Consider the following 26,717-nt stretch of genomic DNA (forward strand, 5'->3'; position numbering starts at 1 on the left):
TAATTGCTAGCTTAAATGCTAACATTATGTTACAACTGTAACTCTGGCATCTCCCTATTCATTTTAGAGTCGAAAGCTAGCGGTACAGTTACCCTCTGAACCCTGCCACGCAACAAGTGTCACGTTACAACTCAAAGGTCTTTAAGACTTTTCGATGTTGACAAAAGGTTGTCTAGAAATCTAAATCGGTTGCAGTGAGCACTTCCCCTTTGCTGAGATAATCCATCCATTTGAATACCCTAACATTTGTTGCCAATTATTTAGCTGATTCCCAAACTGTAAGCTCAGCAGACAGACCCCAGTTTGAGAAGCGCCATTTTAAGAAAATCTCCATCATACCATTTGCTGTTTCTATCTATCAAAATGTCAGTTGAGGAAAAATGTCATGACGAACCCACGAATGGTACTGTATCTTCTTTGGGGGAGGTAATAAACAAAGCTTCTTTTACGTATACAAACCTTATCTAATCAGTCTAACCTCTCCCTCCTTCGTCTGACAAGACACAGACATGCATTCTGCTTGCTCTTTTTTTTTAAGGGAGGTTTGTATTGCTTTGTTTAGTTGGTTTTTGTTTTGTTTTTTTTTAACCATTGAAGAAGGCTATCACACGTTCACACAGCGGCCGTGTGTCGGCTGACAAGCTCCATCAGGGTCATGCCAGCCTGTAGCATCTACCAGTCCACTTCCTGTGAGCTCAAGGCAGCAAAAGGCGGGAATTTCAGCTATGTACAAATGTCTTGGTTCAACTATTAAATACCAGGGCGAATCCAGTTAGGGGCGATTGCATAAAAAAAGGAAAACAAAGATTACGGAAAATCTTACACAAAGATTCTGTAAGCTTCCAATATCAAAGACTGTTCTTTTCACACACAGCAAATCCCCCCCCAAATGGCAGCATCAAAGACATTTCTTGCATACAGAGACCACCGAAAACTGGCACATCGAAAATGGCTCTTCCACTAAGACCCAAAATGTTATTTTCACCTACAAATCCTGAAAAAAAAAAAGCTCTTAAAATGATCGCATCAAGCGGATCTTGAGAAACACAAATACTCAAGGAAAGAGCCGATGCCCACAAATTCTACTTGTCATTTGCCATGACACATTATCAAGGGAGGGAGCTCAGTTGGAGGAGCGGGATGACAGTGGCGGGGGTCTGTGGGGGATACCATATCCCCCCCCCCCCCCCCCAACGCTCCCGCGCACCCACCTCGTGGCTCAGCAAGTTACATTGAGAGGAAATGTCTGCTATTAAGCTGATACGAGCAACGTCCATTTGAGACACTCGACACGGCACATCTCGACTGTATGCTCCCCCACCTCATTTTCACTCATTATCGCACTGTAACATGTTTCGTATCGACAGGCCAGAAAAGTTGACTTCGGCGCCAATTCGAGAGACGCGTTGCGGCAAACGCGACGACAAAAAAATGGATTTTGAATACCAGCGCGAGGCTACGAGCAAATTGAGAAGCAGCGCCGGGCTAATAAACAAAATGAGGTATGTGAGTACATGACCCCAGACCACCCCCGCCCCCACACACACCCACACCCACACACACACCGCACGTCACCCCCATCTCAATGAACATAATCAAGCGCCTGAGCATTAGCATGACAAAACGCAAAGCAGACTTGTGGTTTTACACTGTAAATTGTAGCCTGGGAAAATTTGCAGTATCAAAGACAATTTCTGGAAAATGACTCCTGCATCGACAACAAAAACAGGCGCGTCAAAGAGTCTTTCCAAAATAACTGTTAAGCGTACATCCTGCATCATTTGCATCAAATTTTGTCCTGTCGGAGCATCTGAAATGTGTGGGAAATATTTTGCGAGGGTGCGCTTGGACCTCACATGAACATTTAATGACCGTCTTCACTCGGGGCCTGAGTGAGCTTTAAACGTTCCGCTCCGAGTTTGCGGACAAGCTGCGTATTTTCCTCTGGGGGGGGGGGGCTGCGCTCACTCGATGACAGTAATCCTTTGGCCGTCCTTAAACCGAGGCGACAGGTCACTGGTGCGACTGACGGCCACACAAAAGACTTGTCAAGGCTCAAAAGTCACCAAAGTGGCCCTGGCGTTTGTCTTGGCCGAGTTAAAAATACCCATCTATACTTTTTTTTGTTTTTTTTGTAGTGACCCTCTTCATTAGAGTGGCCAGTCAGCTGTATCCTCACCCAGGTGTCTTGGCAAGAGACGCTTCAGACAACCCTGAACTCATTGTCAGCCAATCACACAGAAAGTATGGACAAGCAAGAATTATCGCTCACATTTCTTCGATTTCAGTGAAAATCAGGGTTTTGGAATGTAGGAGGGGAAAAAAAGCTGATTTTGGTGGTTCTTATCCACAAAATTGGTCACATCAAAGACCTCTATCAAAAGTTCTTTCGTGTGTAGATTCTACACAGAAATTGTGTGATCAAAGGCACTTCTTTTATGCAAAGGACAGTTACGTTTCCGCAAAGAAGCCACAAAAACTGGTGCATCCATTATTTTTTTTTAATTCGTAGATCCCACACAAAATTGTGGCTCAAAAGGCAGTTCATTTGCACAAAAAATATCTTTTCTTCCACATACAGAAACCCCCCAAAATAGGAGCGTCAAATTAAATTTTTTTCATGTCTAGATCACACACAAAATTGTGGCGTCAAAGACTGCTTGAACCCACAAAAAAGTGGCGCATTAAATGAATCTTTTTCATTCAGTGATCACCCACAAAGTTGTGGCATCTGACACATTTTTACACCAAAAAATACCTCATCAAAGAAGACAAAAAAATATCACAACAACGGCGATGGTTCTTGCATGAATGGAAGCCACAAAAAAAATTTCACACACACAATGCGGCATCAAAAATTGTACTGTCCTTCAAACTCCAAACCGGAAGACTGGAGGTTCACCTGCTCCATCTGTCACGATGGAAAGATCGCTTCGTGCACAACAAAATAAGGAGGTGGATCACCGAAAAAGCAGACACGAAAAAAAGGATTTTGTCCGAGAACAAAGGGAGTTTTTAATAAAGAACACAAAATACCCGACAGGAAAAAATAACAAAAAGCGCTGGTCAAAATAAGGACCAGGGAAGGAATAAAGGGAACAACCGAAAACGCTCGCGGAAAACAAATGGCGAGGAAGGTCTGATTAGACAGGTGTATAAATTTCATACGAGAAGAATAATGACGCTAGGAGGCAACGAGTAATCAAGGTAGGAATCTGAGCGAGAGAATAATGGCACGGCGTGGAATTCTCCGGCAGAGAGTCGACTGCCAGAGCGTCCTAATAAAGGCAGAGTAATCACCGACCAATGCGTAACAGGTGTGTGGGCGGCGGAGAGAAAGCCCGCCCCCTGCTGGCAAACACGGGACGTGACACCATCGAAGCACCAGACAGTAGTAACGAAATTGACTGTAAAATATTCCGCCCTCACTTCCTCCACACCAACTGTTTGTATGAATGAAAATGACATCGAAGATTAAAAGCGCAAGAGGCCTCGGACAGCTTCTGTTTCTTGCACGCAGACAAAGTTGGGGAATCTCGATTTAGGAAGATACGGACGCCGTATATATTTGCACTACATCCCCAGGCGTTCATACTCGAGCGTCGGCCGGGCGCCTAAGGTAAAAAAGTCCATCAGAACGCGTCGGTTGGCACAGAGGAAAAAAAGGACCCGAAATAGACGCAATAATGACCACTGGTCTTTCAAATGCTTTGTTCGGAACAGGAAGGTGGTGCTCCACCCTTGGCGCGTGTACTTCTCTTTTGCGGCTGAGTCACCAATCGCCCGCCCCGGCTCGAGAAAGACGGCCGTCACGGTCCACGATATTAGGTTTCACTTCAACACACAAGCCTTTGCTGTAGTGTAAAGTAAACTATACACTAGTTGTGGGAAAAAAAACAACAATATTGGTAAGCTAGTTCGACGAGGGCAGGGGGGGGGTCACACTGCGGGCCTCGAGGGCCACTGTCCGACATGTTTCCCTCCTCCAAGACACTTGATTCAAACGTTCAGGTCATCAGTAAGCTCTGCAGGGGCCTGAGGAGTCATTCCACTAGTGCATCTTCGGATGGATATCAAGAATATAAGGCGTATTGCTCCAACAGCTCCAACAGCAAAAAATTAAATACAGTGAAACCCCGCTATGCGACCACCTCATTTAAACGACCACCTTAAAAATACGACCGGTTTTGTACAGTCCCAAATAGAACGCCTATGTATTGTATTGTATTGTATTGAAACCCGAGAAATGAGACCACCCCGGAATTCAGAATTGTGACCGCGATATCCGGTCCCAGGAAGCTATCGCCTCATAATTGCGACCAGGTGTGAAAATGGCAGCAAGCAAGAAGAGAATTGATTTGACCCTACAACAGAAAATTGAAGTTATTCGAGCCAGCGAACATTGGCTGAGCGGTTTGGAGTTGCAAACGCTAGCTCTTCTAGAAAACGCCTGTGCTACCGAAGTGACGACGTGGACGATCTAACTTGGCGATGGTTTCAGAAAGCGCGCAGCCAGAATATCCCTATCAGCGGACAGATGATCCAGGAACAGGCACGAGAATACGCGAAGGAGCTTAAAAAGGACGAAGTCTTTAAAGCGTCCAACGGTTGGCTGGATCGTTTCAAAACAAGGCACAACATTGGAGGCGCTAAGCTGTCAGGAGAGCGAGCCACCGGTGATATGTAGTTTTTTTTCTCTTGCCTTATACATACATAGACTATTCAAATGCTTAAATTTCTTTTGTGTACAATACAGTTGCATGTACAATCCATCATTTATTACTCATTGTGTGTACATGACGCTACAGTATATTGTTGCATGTGAGCCACATTACTTCTGCATTATCATTACTGCATGCCACTTCAGAAATCAGACCACCCCGAAAATAAGACCACCTTGAGCAGTAACATAGGTGGTCTTATTTCTGAGGTTACACTGTATCTCTTCTCCGTAAATTGATGTCAGAGATAATGCTTTTTTTTTTTTTAATGCGATACTTGTCGCCATCCAGTTCTGAAATTGAGGAAATAAAAGTAGCGCGATGTCACAATACGATAAATTGATGATTCGAGTGGCTGCAGTTCCTCCTTTTCCTTCTTCAGTTAATGATTCTGCAACACGTTGGTTTCCGGGCAAGGAATTCTGCACGCGGCTCGTGAGATCGAATTAATTAGGCCAACCGGTCGCAAATTCATTCTTATTTTACAAAGCGCAAATAGATTTCAATGTCTTATTTTACATGTGTCATTTAAAGATTGCATTTGAAAACAAAACAACAACAAAAAAAACAGGGTGGGCAAATACTGAGTCATATTAATTTTAAAATAAATCCATTTAATTCTTTATTTCCATTATATCTACGTTGTTGTTTTACATATTTGAAATACTGTATTGTAAACAGATTTTATTCATTTTTCATTTTGCATTACATTTCGGGTAATAAAAAAAAAGCAATTTAAAAAGAGAATCGGTTTAGATTTAAAAGATGTAAGTCGAATCAAACAAATTGTTCTACTGAAAAGATTTCTGAGATGCGTATCAAATGCGTCTTTTATTGGTGAGGTGTATCACTCCAATAAATGCCACATTTACAGTCGTGACAAATGCATTCATATGGATGGAAAAAAAGAAACTGATTGCATTCTACCACCCTGGAACTGAGCCATGCCATATCAAATGGAATTGTAATCACACCTCATCAAATTGTTCCGCATCCTTGAATCGGATGTCTCAAATCGTCTCTTACTGGAGAGATGCACAGTCCCTGACTTGATTCCACTTTCACAAGTGGCCGTCCCAATACTTTTGTCCAGTCAAGTCACTGGCCGAGCTTTTCACGTGATAAGACAAAGCAAGGAAGTCGTTTGACTGCCTTCCCTTCCCGTCAGGGGTGCTGATAACAACTGAAAAATCACTACATAAACACTTGCGGTGATCTCAAAAGTGTGGCTCCCTCTAGTGGTACGCAAAAGAATCACAGCTTCAGTACAAGAATCATGAAATATATTTTTTTAATGAATCTGCTAATTAATCATTTGTCAGAATGTTATTATGCCAAACGTAGGAATCGGCATTGTTTTCTTCTGTATTATTACGCCCCCCCCCCCTCCCAGTGAACAAGGCAAACTCACCAGAAGGAGCAGCACAATGAATCGGTGATGCACGAACTGTTTTAATTCTTCACATTGTAGTTCATTTTGTTATCACTGCATCGTTTCAATGGCGGACAATAATGGATTGGAATGGCATTTGCAATCATTCATTTCAACGTGAAAATATGAAGAACGAATGAAATTATAAGATAAGATATCCTTTATTCGTCCCACACTGGGGAAATTTACAGCCAATTTAAACCCTTTGTGTTTGAGCGTATGTTTATGCAACAGCTGCTAACATCCGGGTGACACCGTGTCACCCTTTTAACCTGACAAAACAGAGAAGCCTTTTCGTCTAAATTGTAAATTGCAAATTGCAGTACATTAAAAGAGAGGTTGCGGTGGGGGTAGGAAGCGGACATGAAACATTGCGGTGGACTCGGGAGTGACGTGACCTCACAAAGACCCCGCTGCTGTGGGAATAATACTTCCTGTACGGCTCCCCCAACACACCAACAGAAGCCTCCAGACGACCCGAGCGAGTGAACTGGGAGTGGTGAGTGTGTGTGTGTGTGTGTGTGTGTGTGTGCGCGTAGGCGGACGTGCTAGCGACATCAAACGCGAACATGTTCGCAGACAATTTCCCGGCCGTTCCCATTTGGCTTGTTGCTGACGAACACAAATAAAAAGTCGGACGAGTTTAGCAGTGAATTACTAATATTTTCATTCAAAATATAAATAACAAAACAGATGCTCGATTTAAAAAATGCTTAAAATGTGAATGACTCACATTTTAAATGGCCAATTAACAAGATCTAAAACAGGCAGTGCCAGGTACAGTGACGTGTGAATTTTTTCACGAATTCAACTAAACAAAATAACAATGAAATGATTTTAAACAAACTGATACACAATCATTTTTTTTAAATGGAGTAGAAATGTGTGCTTTCTCTTACATTAGAGCATGAATATTTTACAGAAATAATAATAGAAAAAAAGGCGGCCCGGTAGTCCAGTGGTTAGCACGTCGGATTCACAGTGCTGAGGTACCGGGTTCGATTCCAGCTCCGGCCTCCCTGTGTGGAGTTTGCATGTTCTCCCCGGGCCTGCGTGGGTTTTCTCCGGGTGCTCCGGTTTCCTCCCACATTCCAAAAATATGCATGGCAGGCTGATTGAACACTCTAAATTGTCCCTAGGTGGGAGTGTGAGTGCGAAAGGTTGTTCGTTTCTGTGTGCCCTGCGATTGGCTGGCAACCGGTTCAGGGTGTGCCCCGCCTACTGCCCGGAGACGGCTGGGATGGGCTCCAGCACCCCCCGCGACCCCAGTGAGAATCAAGCGGTACGGAAGATGAATGAATGAATGAATGAATGAATGAATGAATGAATGAATGAATGAATAACAGAAAAAAATATAGACAAAAGAGGACAAATTTTCCTTCACAGCTTCAGCACTTCCTCCAAATGGCCCATCCAGTCACAGGGAGATTCTTCCTCAAAATCCCTGCGGGGGAGAAATTGATACTGAGCCTCATTTCTAGATCGGCTCACGTTCATCTCTTGTATTGCGTCTCATCGCGCGAGTACTGGCGACATGACGCAATTGGAGCAATAATCGCTTACGTGTCGTCGTCATCGGAGCGCGGCCGCAGGCGTTCGTCGTCATCGTCCGCGCCGACTTCCTGTTCGGGGCCGTCTGTGTCGTCGCCCGGGGGCTGAGAGAGGGCACCCGCCAGAGGACCGGCGCCTAATGAAAATATACGGCTCCATAAATGTTTTCTTGTTCTCATACATGTCTTAATTTGGTACATTTTGACCTCTGCTAAGCAGATGCTGATAGAGCCGTGGGTGACAAAAATCAATCCAAATAGTGAATTACCGCCACCTAGAGGACCGAAGAGGCACAGCGTGGCCTATTGAGCAACGGCACGGACCTTCTTTGTGGATCACGAAGGTGCTGAAGCTTGGACTCAGCTCGACTTTCCGCAGAAGATTCAGCAGCCTCTCCGGAGGCTCTCGCCGCCATCTTTTACGCCGCCGGCCCTCGTCGGGAAGGCGCGGCGTAATGTCATCGCTCGACAGGAGGCTGGCGTTGGCCAACATCTGCAGCGCCGTCTCGGAGGGCTCGGCCCACCGCCTTCGAGGGACGGGTGCTCCGTCTTCGCCGTGAAGCTCTGCATCTGCGGTACGGCTCACTGTTAAATGTCACAGTAAATAAAGCCCCCCCCCCCTCCCCCTCCCCAAAATAGATGCCCCATCCTTTGGACGCTAACCTTCCAATGTTGTTTTTTGCATGATGCTCTTCTCCCTCAGATGTTGAAGCACTTTCTTCCCCTCATCAGGATTCCACCGCCTCCCTCGTTCCTCCACCTCGATCGCCTGTGACATGAAAAATTCCACTTTGGCTGCACAGCTATCTGAACTAGCAGCGCGGGGTCATAGGTTACGGGCCTCGCGGCGCGGGATGCTTACCTGGGAGGACAGATGCGCTCGCAACAGTCTGGAGGCGCAGTGAGAGGTCAGGATGGTCCGCAGGGACGGTCGGTCTCGGGGGTCCGTCTTGAACATCTGCTTGAGCAGAAGCCGCAACTCGTGGGGCAGGTGCCCGGGCAACGGGGGGTACGCCCCGCGGCACACTTTCAAGATCAGACTTTTCCAGCTGGGCGCCTGGAACTGAACATCGGCCGGGTGAGTTGTTTTTGCAATAATGTCATAATTAGAGAGTGAGAATGGTTTTGTCTGTCGACATGTGTTGCACCACCGTATATGTTCAAATATCCAACCTTAAGCCCTATGATGTTTTGCATTGTTTGCATTAAGTACTTTTTAGCCAAAGGTGATTTAAAACAAACAAATATACAAAACTTGAAAACCTTTTTTTTTTTTCAGAATTGTTCACTATCTGCCAAAGTCAGTCCTTCTCACCTTGTGGAGGGGGCGACAGCTTGTATAAAAAAAAACCCTCTTGAGTCACGAACCGGGCAAGATTGATACTGTGAAGGCACCAGTGTAGAGTGAAAGCCAGCATATTCCTGGTTCAGTGTTCATAAATGTACTTTTTTTTCTCGTAACGTCCTCCAGTTATCACTGAAAGTCACTAATGCTGAGTAGCTTCCAAATAAAATTAGAGACGAGGCAAACTTGTGAATACCAAACCTCCAATATGCGGGAGTTCACACAAACGAAGCAAACGAAACATGCATGTGAAGGTTGATGTGAGAAGGAGTTACCGGATGTCGCAAGGTGCACAGTTCATAGAGGACACAACCCAGAGACCACACGTCACTGCAAAATACACCACAACACTCATTTCTCAATGTGTGGCTCCCTCTAGTGGCACATAAGAGAAATTCAATGTTTAAACAGTACATAACCTCATAGCAGCTTTTTTTTTACTCTATATTTGTGAAATACAGTTCTGTTGTATTTAATATTAAAGTACAACCCACTTGCACTTTTTTTTACATTTATTTGGATCCAATTTTGTTGCGTCACACCTTTTCATTTATTCATTATTTGATTTCTATATTAATAGTACGATTACTGACACAAAAAAATATCGATACCTCTTATTGTTGTACGGCTTGTTTTCCCAGATCTCCGGGGCGACGTAATACGGCGTCCCAACATACGTATGAGCATACGCCTTTGGACTGCAGTGTGAAAAATAGAATTGCAGTTAATTCTAGGATGGCCATTGACAAGTAAAGTTGACCAGGATTGGTCATTGACAAGTAAAGTTACCAGTTCAGAACACACGCCGAACCAAAGTCGCCGAGCTTGACTGTGCCGTTACCCGTCAGGAAAATGTTCTGGAAAAAAAAACATTTGAAAACAGTCAATGCCGCGTTGCAAAAATGTCCCATTTCTCTAGTTGCCGTTGTCAGTACGCTTCCATTGTTACATTGACAATAAATAAATAAATACTTTGGACTTGAGATCTCAGTGCAAAATGCGCTTGTCGTGGATATGCTTGGCACCGGCACACATCTGAGCAAACCATTTCAAGATCTAAAGAGGAGGGGAAAAAAAGACATTATATTGCATAAGAATCACACTAAAAGCAATTCTAGACATTTTTTAAGTGGGGGTGTCTATTACTGAGGTTTATTTTCTATTTATTTATGGGACCATTCGCGTTGGGCTTGGTCGTTCACCAGTGCTAAAGATGAGCTTTCGATGTGTGTGAACTTTATGAGACCTACATTGTCAATGCAGAACTGCTTGGTTTTCTGTTGCCGGATCCTGTGGAGGATATCTCCGCCGCTGCAGTACTCCATCACAATACACAAGAGGTCATCAGCTGCACAAACATGCATCACATAAGTCACATGGAGCACACACAAAACGGGAAAACTGAGGTGTGATTACCTTACAGTGGTGGGGCGCAATGAGCATGCAGTATGGAACATGAGGCACTATAGGCAATTGTTATTTTATGTTCACTTTTGTTTCTATATAAATAAAGATATATTGTATATTAGCTACAGAGTGGAACCAGTCGGTATTTTTGCTTTTATTAGACTTTGTATTTTAATCCCACAAGTTTCTGTACTTCTACTAAAGTAGTGTGAATATTTTCGCCGCCTACCTTCAAATGCCTCGCGGAAAGCCACAATATTCTCATGCTTCATGGTGGACAACAACACAGCTTCCCTTCTTGACTTCTCCAGTTTGGACGCATTCTACAAACATCGAACAGAAATTCATTTAGATACAGATACAAGGATTTTATAGCACAAAAATACTCAGACGATTATTGTACACAAATACAGCACGTGTTTTTTTTTTTTGGTATACCTTTGGCAACTGTATTTCCTTGAGCACATACTTCTCCTGAGTCTTTTTACTCTGCACTAACAAAGCCCGACCGAAAGACCCTTCACCGATGACCTTGTGCACTGAATAACTCTCCATAGATGTAAATAAAGTTAAAGCACAGCATTGAATAATTTCACTGTCGAGAATAAACGGGGTTTGTATTAAATATCTCAGCGATGATTGGCGATTAGTGTTGTTATGCAGCTCGCCGCTATTTCCGTGTTGTTGATTACGTCAGATGTGACGTTGCCCCGCTTCTTGCAGCCCGGCCTCAAGATGGCGGAAGATCACTTGTCAGACTCGTCACAACATTTTAAACCGTCCGCCAGTACGCTTTGACAGAGCCCGGATAGCTCAGTCGGTAGAGCATCAGACTTTTAATCTGAGGGTCCAGGGTTCAAGTCCCTGTTCGGGCGGCTCTTTTTTTCTTACATCTATAAAGTACCGCATTAAAACCTTGAGTACGAATTATCTCATCATATACTTAAACGTTAATGTTCAGCAACGTCGTGGCGACGAAAAATGGCTTTGTAGCTACGTAGGCAGCATTAGAACGACCCTGATTATTTGAATCAGGTGTGTTGCTTCCGACAGAGCTGGAAAACAGGCAGGACGGCGTCCCCCGAGGACCGACTTTGGACACCCCAGCCCTAAAAGAAGTCCCTGGACCATAAAAGTGTGAGAGCCCCTCTTTTAAATGTGCCTGATGTTAAAATAGGCTAAAATGTTGGCATGATCTCATATATTCTACACCAAACTTTCTCAAAATGTCGTTTCCCCAAATAAATTAGGAAGAACGAAAAGTTTAGCGAAAGCCAAACAAGATGTTTGTGTTTAGGACTTTTTAATTGTTGGCCTTATTCTTTGTTTAGTCAGCGATTCGGAGAGAATAGATGGGAGGAGTGAAACAAGGCGAAACTCATTATCCCAACACATCAGTGAAGTTGCTTAATGTGTCGTGAATGACACTTAGTGGCCGGATGCAAAGTTCCAATCTCGACTTCCAAGAATTATTTGAGCATGAAAAGGCCGCCGTTTTATGGCTTTCCCGTGACCCGAGAACACCTGTTCATCCCTGCAGTAATAATTTGCTTCATTTTCTTTGCTGCTGGTGCTGCTGTCTATCACTTTACCCTTCAAAGGTTGTTTTCTTCTTTTCTCTAAAGGGGACATGTTCGGCCTTCTTCCAGGCTGGATCAGGAGGAGCCAGCCTTCTTCCAGGCCTGCTTGGCCAGTGGCCAGTCCAGCTTTTGTTATCATGACAACCTGGGGTACTGGTAAGCACCAAATCCTGACATGAATAGCAAAAAAAATGATAAAACTATAGTTGTACAATAATTAAATATGGAATTAACCACCAGGGGGCAGTAGAGTAGTTATAAATTCTCTGGTAAGCTGCAGTGATAGTAGTCGTTTTGCAGAGACGATAAAGAATATATGACTTGTGAGTACCGTTATAGTTTCTCTTTCTGTGTAGCTTATGGTTTTGATTGTTTGAACAACGCAACATCCACAGGAAAAATGCTTTCACTGTAACCATTTTTTAAGCGGTGGACGCATTTGTTCATAAAGTAAGTACACAGTGTGAATGTAGTGCATGGACACACCATCAAACCCAAAGTGAATAGCGGTTTTCGTGGCCCTCAGAATGATTGATTACCATCAACGTGCGACCGAAATAACCTTAAAGGCGACCTGCTCTATAATCATAAGAGTAATATTGATAAATGCATCTCATGCGGGGTGAACATTTGACAGCAGCTGTAAATGTTTTGAGCCGAACTTGATGCCAGGATTGTCAGGCTGAAACCAAATATGATCAATTTTGAATGTTTTTTTCACAAATGGATATTATTAGGCCGTCTCCAAGTGTGACTCGGGTCCTCCAGTCCTGGAGTAAACCAAGCGTCAAATGGCGGAAGTGTGTGACTGACAGCAATGTGTGAGATTGGAAATTTGATCAAATGAAAAAATCCAGATCTCATTAATTGTTACCATCGGGTATGAACAGCGGGCTTGACTCTCAGACCGAGGACTGTTCAAATTCAGATTAATAGAATGATGGATGAGCCTCTGCACGTGAAAACTATGAATCCTTTAGAAAACTTAATTGACATTGACAGTTGACATGTACATTGCTTTTAATATGGAAGCGATGATGATTTATTACGTTTTACAAACTCTCAAAATTGCTTCACCGTCATCCTTTAGAGGCCAAATAGATCAGCATTTTTTGGGCTTCATGTCTTATATGATCTGTAGATTGGTTGGTTTTTATAAACATATTTTTTCTTCACGTTGTCGTCCATAATTTGAGTTACTTTCAGAAGATTTTGGACTGAACAAACAGCTTCCTGAAGTTTGTGGAAAATTCACTCCGTCACTTGAGCAAGTTACACTTCTTAGCAGCATGAAATTTGGTCAGCTTGTCAATGACGAGTAGACCCACAAAATAGTCTCTGATGCCAAATCGCAAATGGTTTTCAATTTCGTCATTATGCGTGGGTGGAGTGTTGCCATAATAGCATACGACTACTTTTTCAAAGAAGTCCATCAAGTCCAAGATGGAACAAATGTGTGACGAAGGCCCAAGAGATCCCTAGGCGCCCCTTTATGTCCGGAATGTGGACTTGCAATAACACAAGATATAAATCCTCCTTCTGGTGGGAGCGCGGGGTTGGGGGTGGGGGGCACTTTGTTGCAACCGCGGTTGTAATGAGGGCCCAAGCACCAGGAGCTCTTGGAATTGTCACCTTTATTGCTTTTCCCCAACTACCACACCAGCAATTCTGGTGCAAATTTATTTTCAGGGGGGGGGGGGGGGGGGCAACAACATAACATGAACCCCCAAACTCGCTCCCCTGGAGTGTTACAACAATGACATTTCACCAGTTAATACTAAACGATTCGATTTAAATTTCCAAATTGAAGATATATTTTCAAGAGCTAGCTGAGCCAGATGAGGTGGCTTGGGCATCGTATTCGGATGCCTCCTGAACGCCTCCCCGGTGAGGTGTTCCGGGCATTTCCCACCGGGAGGAGACCCCGAGAAAGACCCAGGACACGCTGGAGAGACTATGTCACCCAGCTGGCCTGGGAACGCCTCGGGATCCCCCGGGGAGAGCTGGAAGAAGTAGCTAGGGAGAGGGAAGTCTGGGCTTCCCTGCTAAAGCTGTTGCCCCCGCGACCCGGCCCCGGATAAGCGGTAGAAGATGGATGGATATATTTTCAAACCGTTCCCCTTTCAAGTCTCACATTCTGCATTTCAACGATGAAATTCATTCCGTACCGTCTCAGTTTAGCATCCGCTCTCCAGCATCGACTCGCAGTTTCTCAAGAACTTGCGTTCTCGTCTTGAACTTGGTCACCGACGGAACCAACGACCTGTGTTGGTTCCGTGTTAAGTCACCAAGTTGAGGCGCTCATCAACCTCTTCTGAAGAGAGAAGGCGAACACCTCTCGTCGTGCAAGCGCCCCGATTATGCAGCAACAGACGTCTCAAGTGCCTCCGTGCAGGCTTCCACGATTGCTTTAATGGCTTCTCATCAAGCCGGAAACGGCAGCCGTATAAATAATGCAATATGTTCGCACGGCCTGCTGTCAAAGGAGCATAAAGACTAGCTGGGGGTAGTAATTATCAGCCATAGTCCTATTGGGGGGGTGGGGTGGGGGGGCTAATTAGAAAGAATTAACTGATGGCCTCTGATGCCGAGCCTTTGATGGATGCTCGTGCTATCATGCAACATTCTCAACACAAATTCCGGTTCCTTCCACACCTATTTCATCATCGCTGGATACTCGCCGACCAGCCTCGGCGTACGGGAATTCTGATACCAAACTGCCCGGTCAAGTCCCACCATCCCATTCCGCTGCTGTTTTTACAGAACGGCGACACGGCAGAAAAAGCAGTCAAGTGTCGGCGTTTGCGAGCGGTGTAAAACGGGCAATTGGCAAGCGGTCAGTCAGCCCGTTTCTTGGATGACTGTTTTGACTGCTTCACTCACAGTTTCAAAGCGAAGCAGATGTAGTGTTTATCCATCCATCCATTCATTTTCCGAACTGCTTGATCCTCACTAGGGTCGCGGGGGGTGCTGGAGCCTATCCCAGCTGTCTCCGGGCAGTAGGCGGGGGACACCCTGAATCGGTTGCCAGCCAATCGCAGGGCACACATAGACGAACAACCATCCACACTCACAATCACACCTAGGGACATTTTCAGAGAGTTCAATCAGCCTGCCATGCATGTTTTTGGAATGTGGGAGGAAACCGGAGCACCCAGAGAAAACCCACGCAGGCCCGGGGAGAACATGCAAACTCCACACAGGGAGGCCGGAGCTGGAATTGAACCCGGTACCTCTGCACTGTGTAGTGTATGTAGTGTTTAATAATAATAAAAAGAAAAGTACTTAGGCCAAGCGGCGCATGGATGAGTTCACCGCATTTCAAGTGTGGCCCAAAGATAACGCGCGCTGTCCTCAATGCCGCACTTTCTGTTCTCCGCTGAGCGTTTTCCGGGAGCAGCTGGTCTCGCTCGTGTACCTTGTGGTGCCGGCTGGTTGCCGGCCAATCTCGAGGCACGCATAGACAAACGACCTTTTGCACTCGCAATCATACCCAGAGACAATTGCAAGTGTTCTAGTAACCTGCCTAGGCATGTTTTTAGAATGTGGGAGGAAACCGGAGTACCCGGAGAAAAGCCACATAGGCTCGGGGAGAACATGCATACTCCACACAGGGAGGCGGAATCAAACCCTGCACCTCTGGGCTGTGAGGCCGGCGTGCTAACCAGTCAACCACCGTGCCTCCCCCACCCCCCCATGTTAAACATGGCACCTGATTAAAAAAAAAATGTGTCATGTAATATTTCTCTTTTAAGACACCCTGAAAGTGTGGAAGTGGTGCTGATGAAGCATCCGCTGTGACCAGGGGTTAATCGGCAGCGAATAAAGATGAAGAGCCACATCCGCAAGCAGAGGGGGAAGGTGGGATCGACACTATTTAGGTTGGGGGAGAGGGGGGGGGATGCCGCTCATTGTGAGTAAAACACGCATGCTAAGCAGATGTAAATGAGCTGACTTTGCACTAGCATCTCTCGAGTGTGGACACGTGTGTGTGTGTGTGTGTGTGTGTGTGTGTGTGTGTGTGTGTGTGTGTGTGTGTGCGTCTAAAAATAGTCAGTGAGCATCGCGCAGTCTGAACGCAGGTCAATTCGCGTGGCGGTTGAAGGCGCTTCGTCTGAATCCTGCTGATCGAAAGGCAAATAAACGCGAGTGAAGGTCGCAGGATCGAGTACATCGAGACAAGTTATTCTGAGTGCGTCGCCTGTCCTCCTTATCGATTGGAGAGAGTGGGTGGGGGGGGGGGGGGGGGTGAGGCATGGAGAGGGCGCTTCTCCCGTGGGTACTGATGAAGAGGATCAGGAGGTCATGCGAAAAAGCGCTTTAGGAACCCGAACTCCCACAAAGCACCCAACGCAACATTTTCCATAAACATTTATTTACAAAAACGGAATAATTTGAGGAGGTGATTACAAAACAAAAAAACAAAACGTGCTCTTATGATAACAAATACATTATCATACATAACATATAAGGTCTGCATCCTTCTTTTGGGGGAGGGAGGGAGGGGGAGGGGGAGCCGGAGAAGCTCGTCGGGGGATTATTGCATTTCGGGGTTTGGTGTCTAAGGCAACGATGAGACCGACGAGGAGGATACAGGAACACTTCACGTTACAATGAAGTCGGATATCGCATTATTTTTTTTATTATTATGACTTGTATTTTTATTGAAGTCTTCACCCCAAGACACAAATAGCAACAGGTTGAAGAGAAAGAAACGTGAAATAAAGCTTCACAAAATGGTTGGTCCACACATTAAGAGAAGATTTCAAAGCTGTGTGTGAGCGTGTGTGTATATGTGTGTGTGTGTGTGTGTGGAGCTTTTGAGTGACATTTCAGAATGAACCTCAACTGCGTCGTAATTTTGACCGGTGAACTAAATTTGACCTTCTTGACATTTTTGAAAATATTGTACGTCCAATGGCCAATGACGTGCTGCCTTTATTTCCCCGGAGATCTTCCCAGCAACAAAGATGTCAGACTTCCTTGACATCCAATCACCTCTCACTTCAACCTTCATGGCCGCACATATCGCTCGGACCAGAAACCGCCGCTGTCCGCGGATTACAACAGAAGGACCCGATGGGGTCCGCACACGGACGTCCTTCACCCTGTTTTCACTTCAGCTCCTTGTCGTTCGGAAACGTTTGAAAGAATTGAAAAGCTCAAACTCGGTCATGTGAGGTTCATCTGTAAATGTGACGGTGCTCTTCCGCTCCATCCTGTAATTCCAACCCAAAAACGATTACAGTGAACCACCTCGACTGACGGTGGATAGCGACCACAGTCAAGTAATCAGTGCCGACCCAAAAGTGTTCGAAATACCCATTGATGCCACAAGATGGCGGTAAAGCATTTTAGTGCCGACCCAAAAATGTTCGAAATACCCATTGATGCCACAAGATGGCGGTAAAGCATTTTATTGCCGACCCAAAAATGTTCGAAATACCCATTGATGCCACAAGATGGCGGTAAAGCATTTTAGTGCCGACCCAAAAATGTTCGAAATACCCATTGATGCCACAAGATGGCGGTAAAGCATTTTAGTGCCGACCCAAAAATGTTCGAAATACCCATTGATGCCACAAGATGGCGGTAAAGCATTTTAGTGCCGACCCAAAAATGTTCGAAATACCCATTGATGCCACAAGATGGCGGTAAAGCATTTTTTTTACCCCGCTTGGGCAACACAATGGGTGGACTAAATGAAGTCCTTCCCCTCAGTTCAACATAGTTCCTTGTTACTAACATGCAACATTTACACACACACACACACACACACACACACCCACCCATCCATTTTCAACACCGTTTATCCCAAACAGGGTCGCGGGAGTTGCCGGCGCCTATCCCAGTTGACTTGGGCAAAAGACAGACCATCCCCTGAACTGGTCGCCCGTCAGTCACACATCGAGACGAACAACCATACACACCCACGTTCACACCGTCCGTCACTGAGTGGAGAACCGATCCCAACGCTTCCAGTACACAAGTCCGTCGAGTATATCGGTGGTTCACTGTATCGATGACCTTTTTGGAGCGGTGTCACACGTGTGTGTGTGTGTGTGTGTGTGTGTGTGTGTATGTGCTGCATTATGAATGAGTCCCTGCAGTTTGTCCCTCGTTGTGCGCCGTTGTAGAGCCGTCAGCCGGTGTCACGGGAGAACACTCGGCAGGCCCGGCTCCTCGGACCCTCAGTATGGGTACTGCTTCTGCTTCTTGCCGGCGAAACATGACAACCAGGTGCACAGCAGCATGGCGCCCGCCGCCCCGGCCCCCGTGCAGTAATAGGCCCAGCCGATCTGGCAGGAGCCTGCAAAGAAAACATCGGGATCGCTGAATTGTTGACGAACAACCATTTTGAACGAATAACAAATTGAATGAATCCGATTCACACAGTGCGTAGAATTCCCGCAGGAGAACAGCACACTGACGAGCAGGTGGTGTGACAGTGTTAAAAACAAAAAAAAATGCAGTTGAAGTTATTTCTAAACACCCTGATAACACCATTATACGTGTCAGTTTTGCAATCACTTGACGTGTGATTACTTAAAAAAAAAACAACAACAAATCAAACTATTTCAATAATGATTGCAATGCCTGCTCTTTTGGGAAATGTCCAGGTGGAGATTTTCATTTTGAGAACTTTTTTTTTTTTTGGCTGCCTTTCCTCATTGCATTGACACACTGAAGTGATGTACAGTAATTGTAAATGCCATTCATCAACAACAAAAAAAAATTAAAGATGCATAAGGTACAGTATGCGTTACCGTTCCATCCATCCATCCATCCATCCATTTTCCGAACCGCTTGATCCTCACTAGGGACGCGGGGGGTGCTGGAGCCTATCCCAGCCGTCTTCGGGCAGTAGGCAAGAGCCAATCGCAGGGCACACAGAGACGAACAACCATCCACTCCCACACTCACACAGAGGGACAATTTAGAGTGCCCAATCAGTCTGCCATGCATGTTTTTGGAATGTGGAGCACCCGGAGAAAACCCACGCAGGCCCGGGGAGAACATGCAAACTCCACACAGGGAGGCCGGAGTTGGAATCGAACCCGGTACCTCTGCACTGTGAAGCCGACGTGCTAACCACTGGACTACCGGGCCGCCCGTTATCATTCCCAACATTATTTTATATTTAATACAGAGCAGTGATTCATTTGTAAAATGGTGACTGGAGCAGGTCTGTTGCTCGACGATGCTTGATGGCAAAAACTTGATTTCACTTTTGAAGTTTTCTATTGCATCGGCACGTCGCCGGTGAGCACTACAGAAATACGATACGAGCGCATGAGCTTCAAAATACCCAATAAAGTCGCTTCTTCAGGATGCATAACTTTCTAGAAAGGCGCCCACAAATAAAATGTATTATTATTATTATTATTATAACCTTTCATTGTGCCATCGTCCTACTTTTTTGAATTCTCATGAAATGAACCCGCTGTGACGATAAATGCCTTGTGTCGTTTGTTTTGTGTTCATTTCAATTAAGAGAAGAATCGAAGCAACCACAAACGTGTTTATATGTGATTTTTGTTCTTTCTTCTAGCGGTTGCATCATCTCACCCAGCTGAAACTGGTCCGAGCTGTTGCTGCACGTCTGTTGCACTTCCTCGCTGTCCCATCCAAGCGGATAGAGCGCGCAGCCGGATCCGATGAGCAGGCCTAGAAAATGAGAGGAGACCGCAGGTTAGTGATAAACGGGAAGATCTTGGTGAAAAAAAGGTAGAGCAAGAATACGGCCTATGATCGCACAGAATATTTGATAAAAAGTTAAAAAAAAAAATAAGAACACACACAGACACACAGGAAGTACAAATTGCGTAAAGTCTAAAATTTAGAGTTGTGTGCCACTACATGCTGAGCAGCACTGAGCTGTACTGAAAGAGGTTTAGTGTCATCAAAAACAAGAACAAGAGGCAGAGAAGTTCCCCTACTAAGATCGGGAGATTGCTTTCTTTTCGGAGTCTGAGTATTCTTGTCTGCTCTGTTTGTATACGTTGCTGCTCGGTGAGTCTTGTGATTTTGAACGCTGTTAATTGCTGAATTCTGTCAACTTGTTTACGCTGCTTTCGCGTTAGCGTGTTAGCGCTAAGCAATTGGACTTTCATGAGGATTCAATATCCATCCATCCATCCATCCATCTTCTACCGCTTATCCGGGGCCGGGTCGCGGGGGCAACAGCTTTAGCAGGGAAGCCCAGACTTCCCTCTCCCTAGCTACTTCTTCCAGCTCTCCCCGGGGGATCCCGAGGCGTTCCCAGGCCAGCTGGGTGACATAGTCTCTCCAGCGTGTCCTGGGTCTTCCTCGGGGTCTCCTCCCGGTGGGACATGCCCGGAACACCTCACCAGGGAGGCGTTCAGGAGGCATCCGAATCAGATGCCCAAGCCACCTCATCTTGGGCATCTGAGGATTCAATATTTTGGTTGAAATATACAAGGTTAAATAAATTCTCTTTTGTCTTTGGTGAATTTGCGACGAGTGAACCACAAAATTTGCCGAGGATGACTGTAATCAATAGTCAAGGCGCGTAGGGAAGAACCTGCTGGTGGATTTTTCATCATAAATTAAAAAAAGCTTTTCCCGTAATGAGCGAGAAGCCAAGCCTCGGGAGGGCGCCGAGCATCCTGGGAGGCATGTGGAAATGCACGCTCTTTATGTCTTGCCCTTGAGTTTGAATTCAAATGCTCGACAATGTAAACGATCTTATGAAAGACACTCCCAGAAGCTCAAAATTCTTGTTATCACCTTGTTAATGGCGACACAATGAGTGATGATGACGCAAGTTGAAAATGGGAAAAATGGTAGGAGAATCCTCCATTACCAAGCTGCTGAATTACATTTGTGTAGCATACAATTTCCACACAATATTTTTGATACGATATAGGCTGGCAACTTGTTGAAGAGCGAAGAACCACTATCTCTACATAGTTCCTTTTTTTTTTTTTTTAAACTGTACAAGGAGTCATTCGACTTCCTGGAGGTGAAACAAATGTATGCAAACTTATCCACAGAGTCTATAAAGTGTTACCAAAAAAAAATAAAAACTTACGGTACACTGTATATAATTGCAGCTCAGGATCAGAGAGGTTCAAGGGATTTTTTTTTCCCCCCAATGCGTGACAACTTAACCGCTTCTCCTTCCTAAATTTCAACTTTGAGCCAAGCATCACAGAAAAAGTGACAGGCAGGGGGATTGGATGTAAATCCTTGTGCAAGCAACCAACAGAGTGCAAACACACACCCACACACACGCACACACAATCACACACCCACACACGGTGAGATGCCGTGGCGTTACATAACATTATCAAACGGTGTTTTGATTAAAATTTGCCACCGTAAAGAGTGAAAGGCACTGCCAGCCAGCCTGATAATGAATTCACGATTAATATTTAACAATATCACGGATTCCCTTTCAAGTGCAACAGGGAGAGACAGGGCCACGTATAATCCAAGTGAATTTCCTTACCAGGCATGAGAAGAAGGGGCAGGGGGGAGGCTTTGGAATACTCTAAGTAGTATCCTGTGATTTATTTTTTTTCTCTCCCCCTCTTCAAACGCTTGGCTTTGATTTCAGGGCGCAAAACAATAGTAAGGGTGCGGCTGCGCTACCCTTGCGTGGTTTCAACATGACGAGGCGATGGCTTCTGACAAGACAAATCAAACGTCCCACCTTGGTGGCTTGTTTGTTGAGCCTTAAACAGTGCAGCGGTACACAAGGCGTTTGGTCTGCAAACATTTTGCATTTATAAAGACCAACGAGATTATCACACAGTCGAGCATAAACATCTTACAAGGCTAAACTTAAAAAAAAAAAAATCCTAGAGCTGAACGTTTGGTATCGAACAGACTACTTCCTGGTTTGGGCTTGGACCACACTTTTCATACCACCGGGACTCAATCATAAGAAGCGAAAATTCTTTAATCCACTTTAAAACCTAGTTTGTTATCTTTGCGTCATGCTGGACTAAGGAACGAGTCAAATGAACCAGCTAACCAACTAATGTTATCACAATTCTAAACAAATTGTAGAACAAAGTGAAACATGACACACTTATCTAGCTATCTATCTATCTATCTATCTATCTATCTATCTATCTATCTATCTATCTAGCTATCTAGCTATCTAGCTATCTAGCTATCTAGCTATCTAGCTATCTAGCTATCTAGCTATCTAGCTATCTAGCTATCTAGCTATCTATCTATCTAGCTATCTAGCTAGCTGTCTATCTAGCTATCTATCACGCTATCTATCAAGCTATCTATCTAGCTAGCTAGCTATGTCCAGTAAGATATAAGAAAACCTATATAACTGGACTATCTAATGAAACAACTAACTGAACAAACTATTGCTCTTGTGAATTAACCCCCCCCCCCACCCCACACACACAAAAAAACAACAACCAACTAACTGACTGGCTGACTGACTCACTAACAAATGAACCGCTTAAGATTGCACCAGCCGTTGTTTGCTTATATTTTCAGTGACAAAATAGAAACTGGCAGCCCTATTTTCTTTGGGCGGCCACGCCTAGTCAAAGGTGCTTCTTCTGAATCCAAAAAGAGTCGTTGAGCTTTGGTGGCATCCCTGAGGACAAACGCGACACCCTCAACTTTCTGCCAAGGTCAAGAGCCTCGCATCCTGAACGGGGTTTTCTTTGTTTATGGCTTTTATTTTCCGTATTTACCAACTGTTTCAGAGTCCTCCTGTTGCCACGGCGACCGGCCCTCACTTGCTAGTCAAGCCAAGAAGCTAGACAAGTTCTTGTCAGATTGAGTTTCAATTGATCTCCATTATCAGAGCGACTATCTCCGGCCTTAATGGCTTCTCTGAAAAGCCCGCCGCGTGAACAGGGAGAGTCTTCCATAAATGGACTCCATCCCTGCCCAACACACGGATCTTTCTTCATTTGCCTCACATTTCATCACCATCGATTCGCTTTTCATGTCACATTTCAACCCGCGGGGGGGGGAAGTTCATTGTCCCATCTTGGCTTCTTTATTCCTCATCCTTTTATTTGGTGACCTGATGGAAAAAAGTCTCCTTTTCACAGCCTGGCACCATTTTGATCGCAGCGCCAGGTCGAGAAGCAAGGCAATTCTTTGCATACCCCGACAATACCTTGCAAAGTGAGCACTGGGTAGCAATTGGAAAAGGTGAACACCCCCCCGACCACCCCCACCCCACCCTCAAGCTTAACAAAATAACTGACCGAACTGTCAAACAATTTACCGGCTTATTAATTAACGAACAAATCAACTAACTAACCGACCCAAGAATGGACAATTAATTGAATCCATTGAACTAGCGAATATGGATCAAAAAAATAATTTACTGAATTATTGATTGGATGAACGGACTAATTTAACCATCTTTCGCTCAAAGTAACGAACTAACCAACTAATTGTTTAGTGACCGAAAGAAAAGTTTCGCTGGCCTGTTCGTGTCGTCAAATAAGGAACCGAACTGTTGAGCTAACAAACTAACTAGCGGACCAGTAACTGTCGATCCAAACAACTGACTGAATGATGCTACTTTTTTTTTGGGGGGGGGGGGGGGGGTGAGGAAAATTCTCCTTTTCACATTGTACAAGAAGCCAAGAAGTGACACACTTCTTTGCGTCGAAATGATACCTTTCAAGGTTAGGATTTGTCCGCTAGGTCCATTTGGAGACATGACCGAATAGATCGCAGTCATTTGGGAGATTTCCCATTTTGGTCGCAAACGGAATGTTATAAGATAACTCCTGGGAAGAGAAGGCGTGGTGTGAAACCTCCAGTCGGGCAGCCTTGACGGGCCTTTTTCAAACGCCGCTTTAATTCCCGCGGGCAGCTCGCTCGCTCGCTCGCGCTTGAATCGGCCTACGCGCTCACTGAGGCTTACCGCGCCCGTGCCGAGTTTTCTGTCTGTTTTCGGGGATCTAGAAGACGCGCTCCCGGCGTCGGATCGGAGTCTGAGCGGGAATGCGGAGAATAGAGGGATTTACAAGTGGGAAGCGAATCAACGTGCGAGCATCGCAACGCTTCTCGAGGTCGTTGTCCCAGGCCTGACTGTTCTCACAAGGATTGTAACCAATGAGCACGCTCTGCTCAAACTTTCCCATTAATCCACTGTTACCAAGAACTAAATCCAATTGTGAAATTTGTTGACAAATTGACCAAAAAATAAATCCCCCGAAGAAATCATGGAAATCAATCAAATTTGTTGATGGAGTGAATGGAGTGTTGATTTTGCCTTTCTAAAAATGTTCAGATCACAACTTTCTTCTGGAAATGACGCCTTTTATTCTGGAAAGGGTACCCCTGCCCCCCCCCCCCCAAAAAGAAGCCTTTTTGCTTTGATATACAAATGGGACCTAATTCCTGGAATAATATGCGTATTTGTCTTTAATTATCGTTTTATCGCGTGTCAACATATCAGTCGCCTGGGATCCAACACGAGCGTGGAGTGGAGTGTGTGTGTGTGTGTGTGTCAAAATAGAGCTGTATAAATATAAATATAAATGTATAAATAAATGTCAAATAGGAGCTGAGTTTTGATGTCGCTACAAGACTCGGTGGCAACTGTAGAGGAGGCCGATTGTGGGAACTAAACTTCTTTATACCTCTGGTGCCATGTTGTATATATAAATGTGTTTGTGTGTGTGTGTGTTATGTTGATCCGTTTCAGCGTCGGCGCTACAAGCATTCTGTCAAAAGCCGTTTTGAATCTAATCGCAGCGCTCAATCGTCAGTGCAGTTTCGCGCTGTAGACGCTAATTAACGCATGCGCCACTTACAGCGGGAAAACGAGCTTCCGGTTCATTAGGCGGCAATTAAGCAGAAACGGCAATTTTGTGGGCAGCACGTGGGCAGAAACTGAGCAAGAGGGGGATACTGTATACGGTTGGAAAGTCTTGAGGGGGTGGTGCAAGGAAGACCTGCAATCACCGTAGGGGCAGCGCTATGTCGCGGCCGAATGATCGCAACTCGCCTTCCTCTATTGAAAGGAAAGGGAAATGCCGTTCGTTCGTTCCAACCTTTTCCCAATTTCAATGTCAGAAACGTATTTTCAGTGAAAAAGAAAAGCGCTCTCTTAAATTGTGCTCTGCTGTCTGCTTTGGCCACCTGGGGGCAGTATAAGAAAGGCAGACTGACTGATGAATAGTGTGGATTTTGGTACAGTATGGACATCTCAGGTCGTCATGGCTCCTTGCAGAGGATAAAGACCACATGACTGCGATTACTGTGATATTGAATGCCTAAATGTCTTGCTGTACCGTCTAGGATCAAATGTCACTTGACTCATGGGATATATAAGCCCCTCCCATTGCATGTTAGCATTAGCGTTAAGCTGTGGCGAAAACCTAGGCTGCGTTTGTTTTAAATAGACAATGTTATATATTTTATGTCCGTTACACTTTTTCCAAGCGGGGCCTCTCGGCGACCTTGGGCGTGTCTCCTCAGATTTGGAAAATTACAAATCGGACGCCATCCGCATTCCGTTCCCAAAAACGTATCGTTAAATAAGCAGAAACTGAAGGATTCAAGCGAAATTCCTCCGCGTGCTGTCGGCTGAAATGATGTATGCGCACCCTCTTTGCTCGTAAATGTTCGCACTCGCGCGCTAAGCCGCTTGCCGGAATCCCAAACGTGAACTGACGTCGGGGGAGAACGCTCGCAGGGGGGGGGATCAAAACAGCCACGAGTCGTGGTTACCAAGCTTTCATGACATTGAGCGTCCTCGTGAAAAAACAAGCACCGGTTGCTCTTTGAAGAGTCACGTGGGGGATCTCGAAATCGTAAAACTCGACCGAATTTACGGAGACCAATTCACTGCTGTCTGCAGCCTGGAGAATCTGTTCTCAATTAAAACTCCCCGATTAAATAAAGGGACGATAAAAATGGCCATTCACCGAAAACGTAATTCTGTATGAAGTTCATAATTCCCTACGAGTAGTAGTAGGAGGGCTGGGGGGGAGGGGGGGGGGATCAAAGCCACTTTTCATGTTAATAGCGCATCGAACAAGTGGTGAATCTTTCCATGTCCCCTTCGCAGACATCAAAACACATTGGTGGTGACAGCGAGTGCGAGTCACCGCGGGAGCTTATCATCGGCACAAACTTCTTTTTCAAAAGACAATGCGGTAGCGCTTCGGGGATCCTCCTACGAGCAAGCGAACAAAGTCACGTCGCTTTGTTTTATAACGCCTTGTGTTTCAAGTGCCGTGTTGACTTCACAGGCGCGCCGGCTAGACTTTTTTTTTTTTTTTTTTTTTACCCTCGGGTAAGGGTTAGCAAAGCCTTACGCTTCTCTCGCTAACATGATATTCCCCTGAACACACAAGTGCTAAACACTGGAGCGCACTTCAAAATATTTGTTGTGTGCTGACATGATGGCTTTTGCTATTAAAAGTTGTTGTACAATGTTGCGTTGGCGGAAACCAATTTTTTTTTTCCTCTGTAGCTAGCATGCTACGTTAGCCTTCCTATCAACACCCACGTTATGATACCAACCTGAGCAGAACTGAACTGTGCGCTCGTGTGTGTGTGTGTGTGTGTGTGTGTGTGTGTGTGCCTGACAGAATTGTGTCGAATGGATACACCGCATAATCAAATATCCGCTTGATCCTGTGTACTCGGGGATGACGAGCTCTTTTTGCTTCGCTACGTTAAAAGATTGAAAGCAAACGGGAG

The 26,717-nt window shown here is 45.2% G+C and overlaps 2 protein-coding genes, 1 long non-coding RNA gene and 1 other non-coding gene across 4 annotated transcripts in view; 2 read left to right on the forward strand and 2 right to left on the reverse strand.

The window, feature by feature from the left end:
* LOC127609025 (uncharacterized) overlaps positions 1-26,717 on the forward strand; it is a 262,601-nt gene that overhangs the window by 206,766 nt on the left and 29,118 nt on the right. The gene's annotated exons all lie outside the window — the stretch shown is intronic.
* On the reverse strand, positions 7,469-11,166 carry nek3 (NIMA related kinase 3). Its single transcript, XM_052078520.1, is given in 12 exon segments — positions 7,469-7,597; positions 7,717-7,840; positions 8,028-8,273; positions 8,367-8,472; positions 8,566-8,766; positions 9,324-9,378; positions 9,660-9,746; positions 9,838-9,905; positions 10,021-10,104; positions 10,299-10,396; positions 10,685-10,778; positions 10,894-11,166. Coding segments are annotated over 12 exon segments (1,344 nt in total). The 5' UTR covers positions 11,011-11,166; the 3' UTR covers positions 7,469-7,533.
* trnak-uuu (transfer RNA lysine (anticodon UUU)) lies at positions 11,258-11,330 on the forward strand. Its single transcript has one exon. It is a non-coding gene; the product is annotated as a tRNA-Lys (tRNA).
* Positions 16,394-26,717, reverse strand: part of LOC127609007 (LHFPL tetraspan subfamily member 6 protein) — a 39,015-nt gene continuing 28,691 nt past the window's right edge. The window contains exons 3-4 of the mRNA XM_052078630.1: positions 19,605-19,703; positions 16,394-18,345 (exon numbers count right to left, since the gene is read on the reverse strand). Of these exons, the coding sequence (XP_051934590.1) occupies positions 18,227-18,345; positions 19,605-19,703 (218 nt within the window). The 3' untranslated portion in view covers positions 16,394-18,226. The remainder of the gene's footprint in view (positions 18,346-19,604; positions 19,704-26,717) is intronic.

Source organism: Hippocampus zosterae, chromosome 10 (assembly GCF_025434085.1).
Source record: "Hippocampus zosterae strain Florida chromosome 10, ASM2543408v3, whole genome shotgun sequence".
Classification (NCBI taxonomy): domain Eukaryota; kingdom Metazoa; phylum Chordata; class Actinopteri; order Syngnathiformes; family Syngnathidae; genus Hippocampus; species Hippocampus zosterae.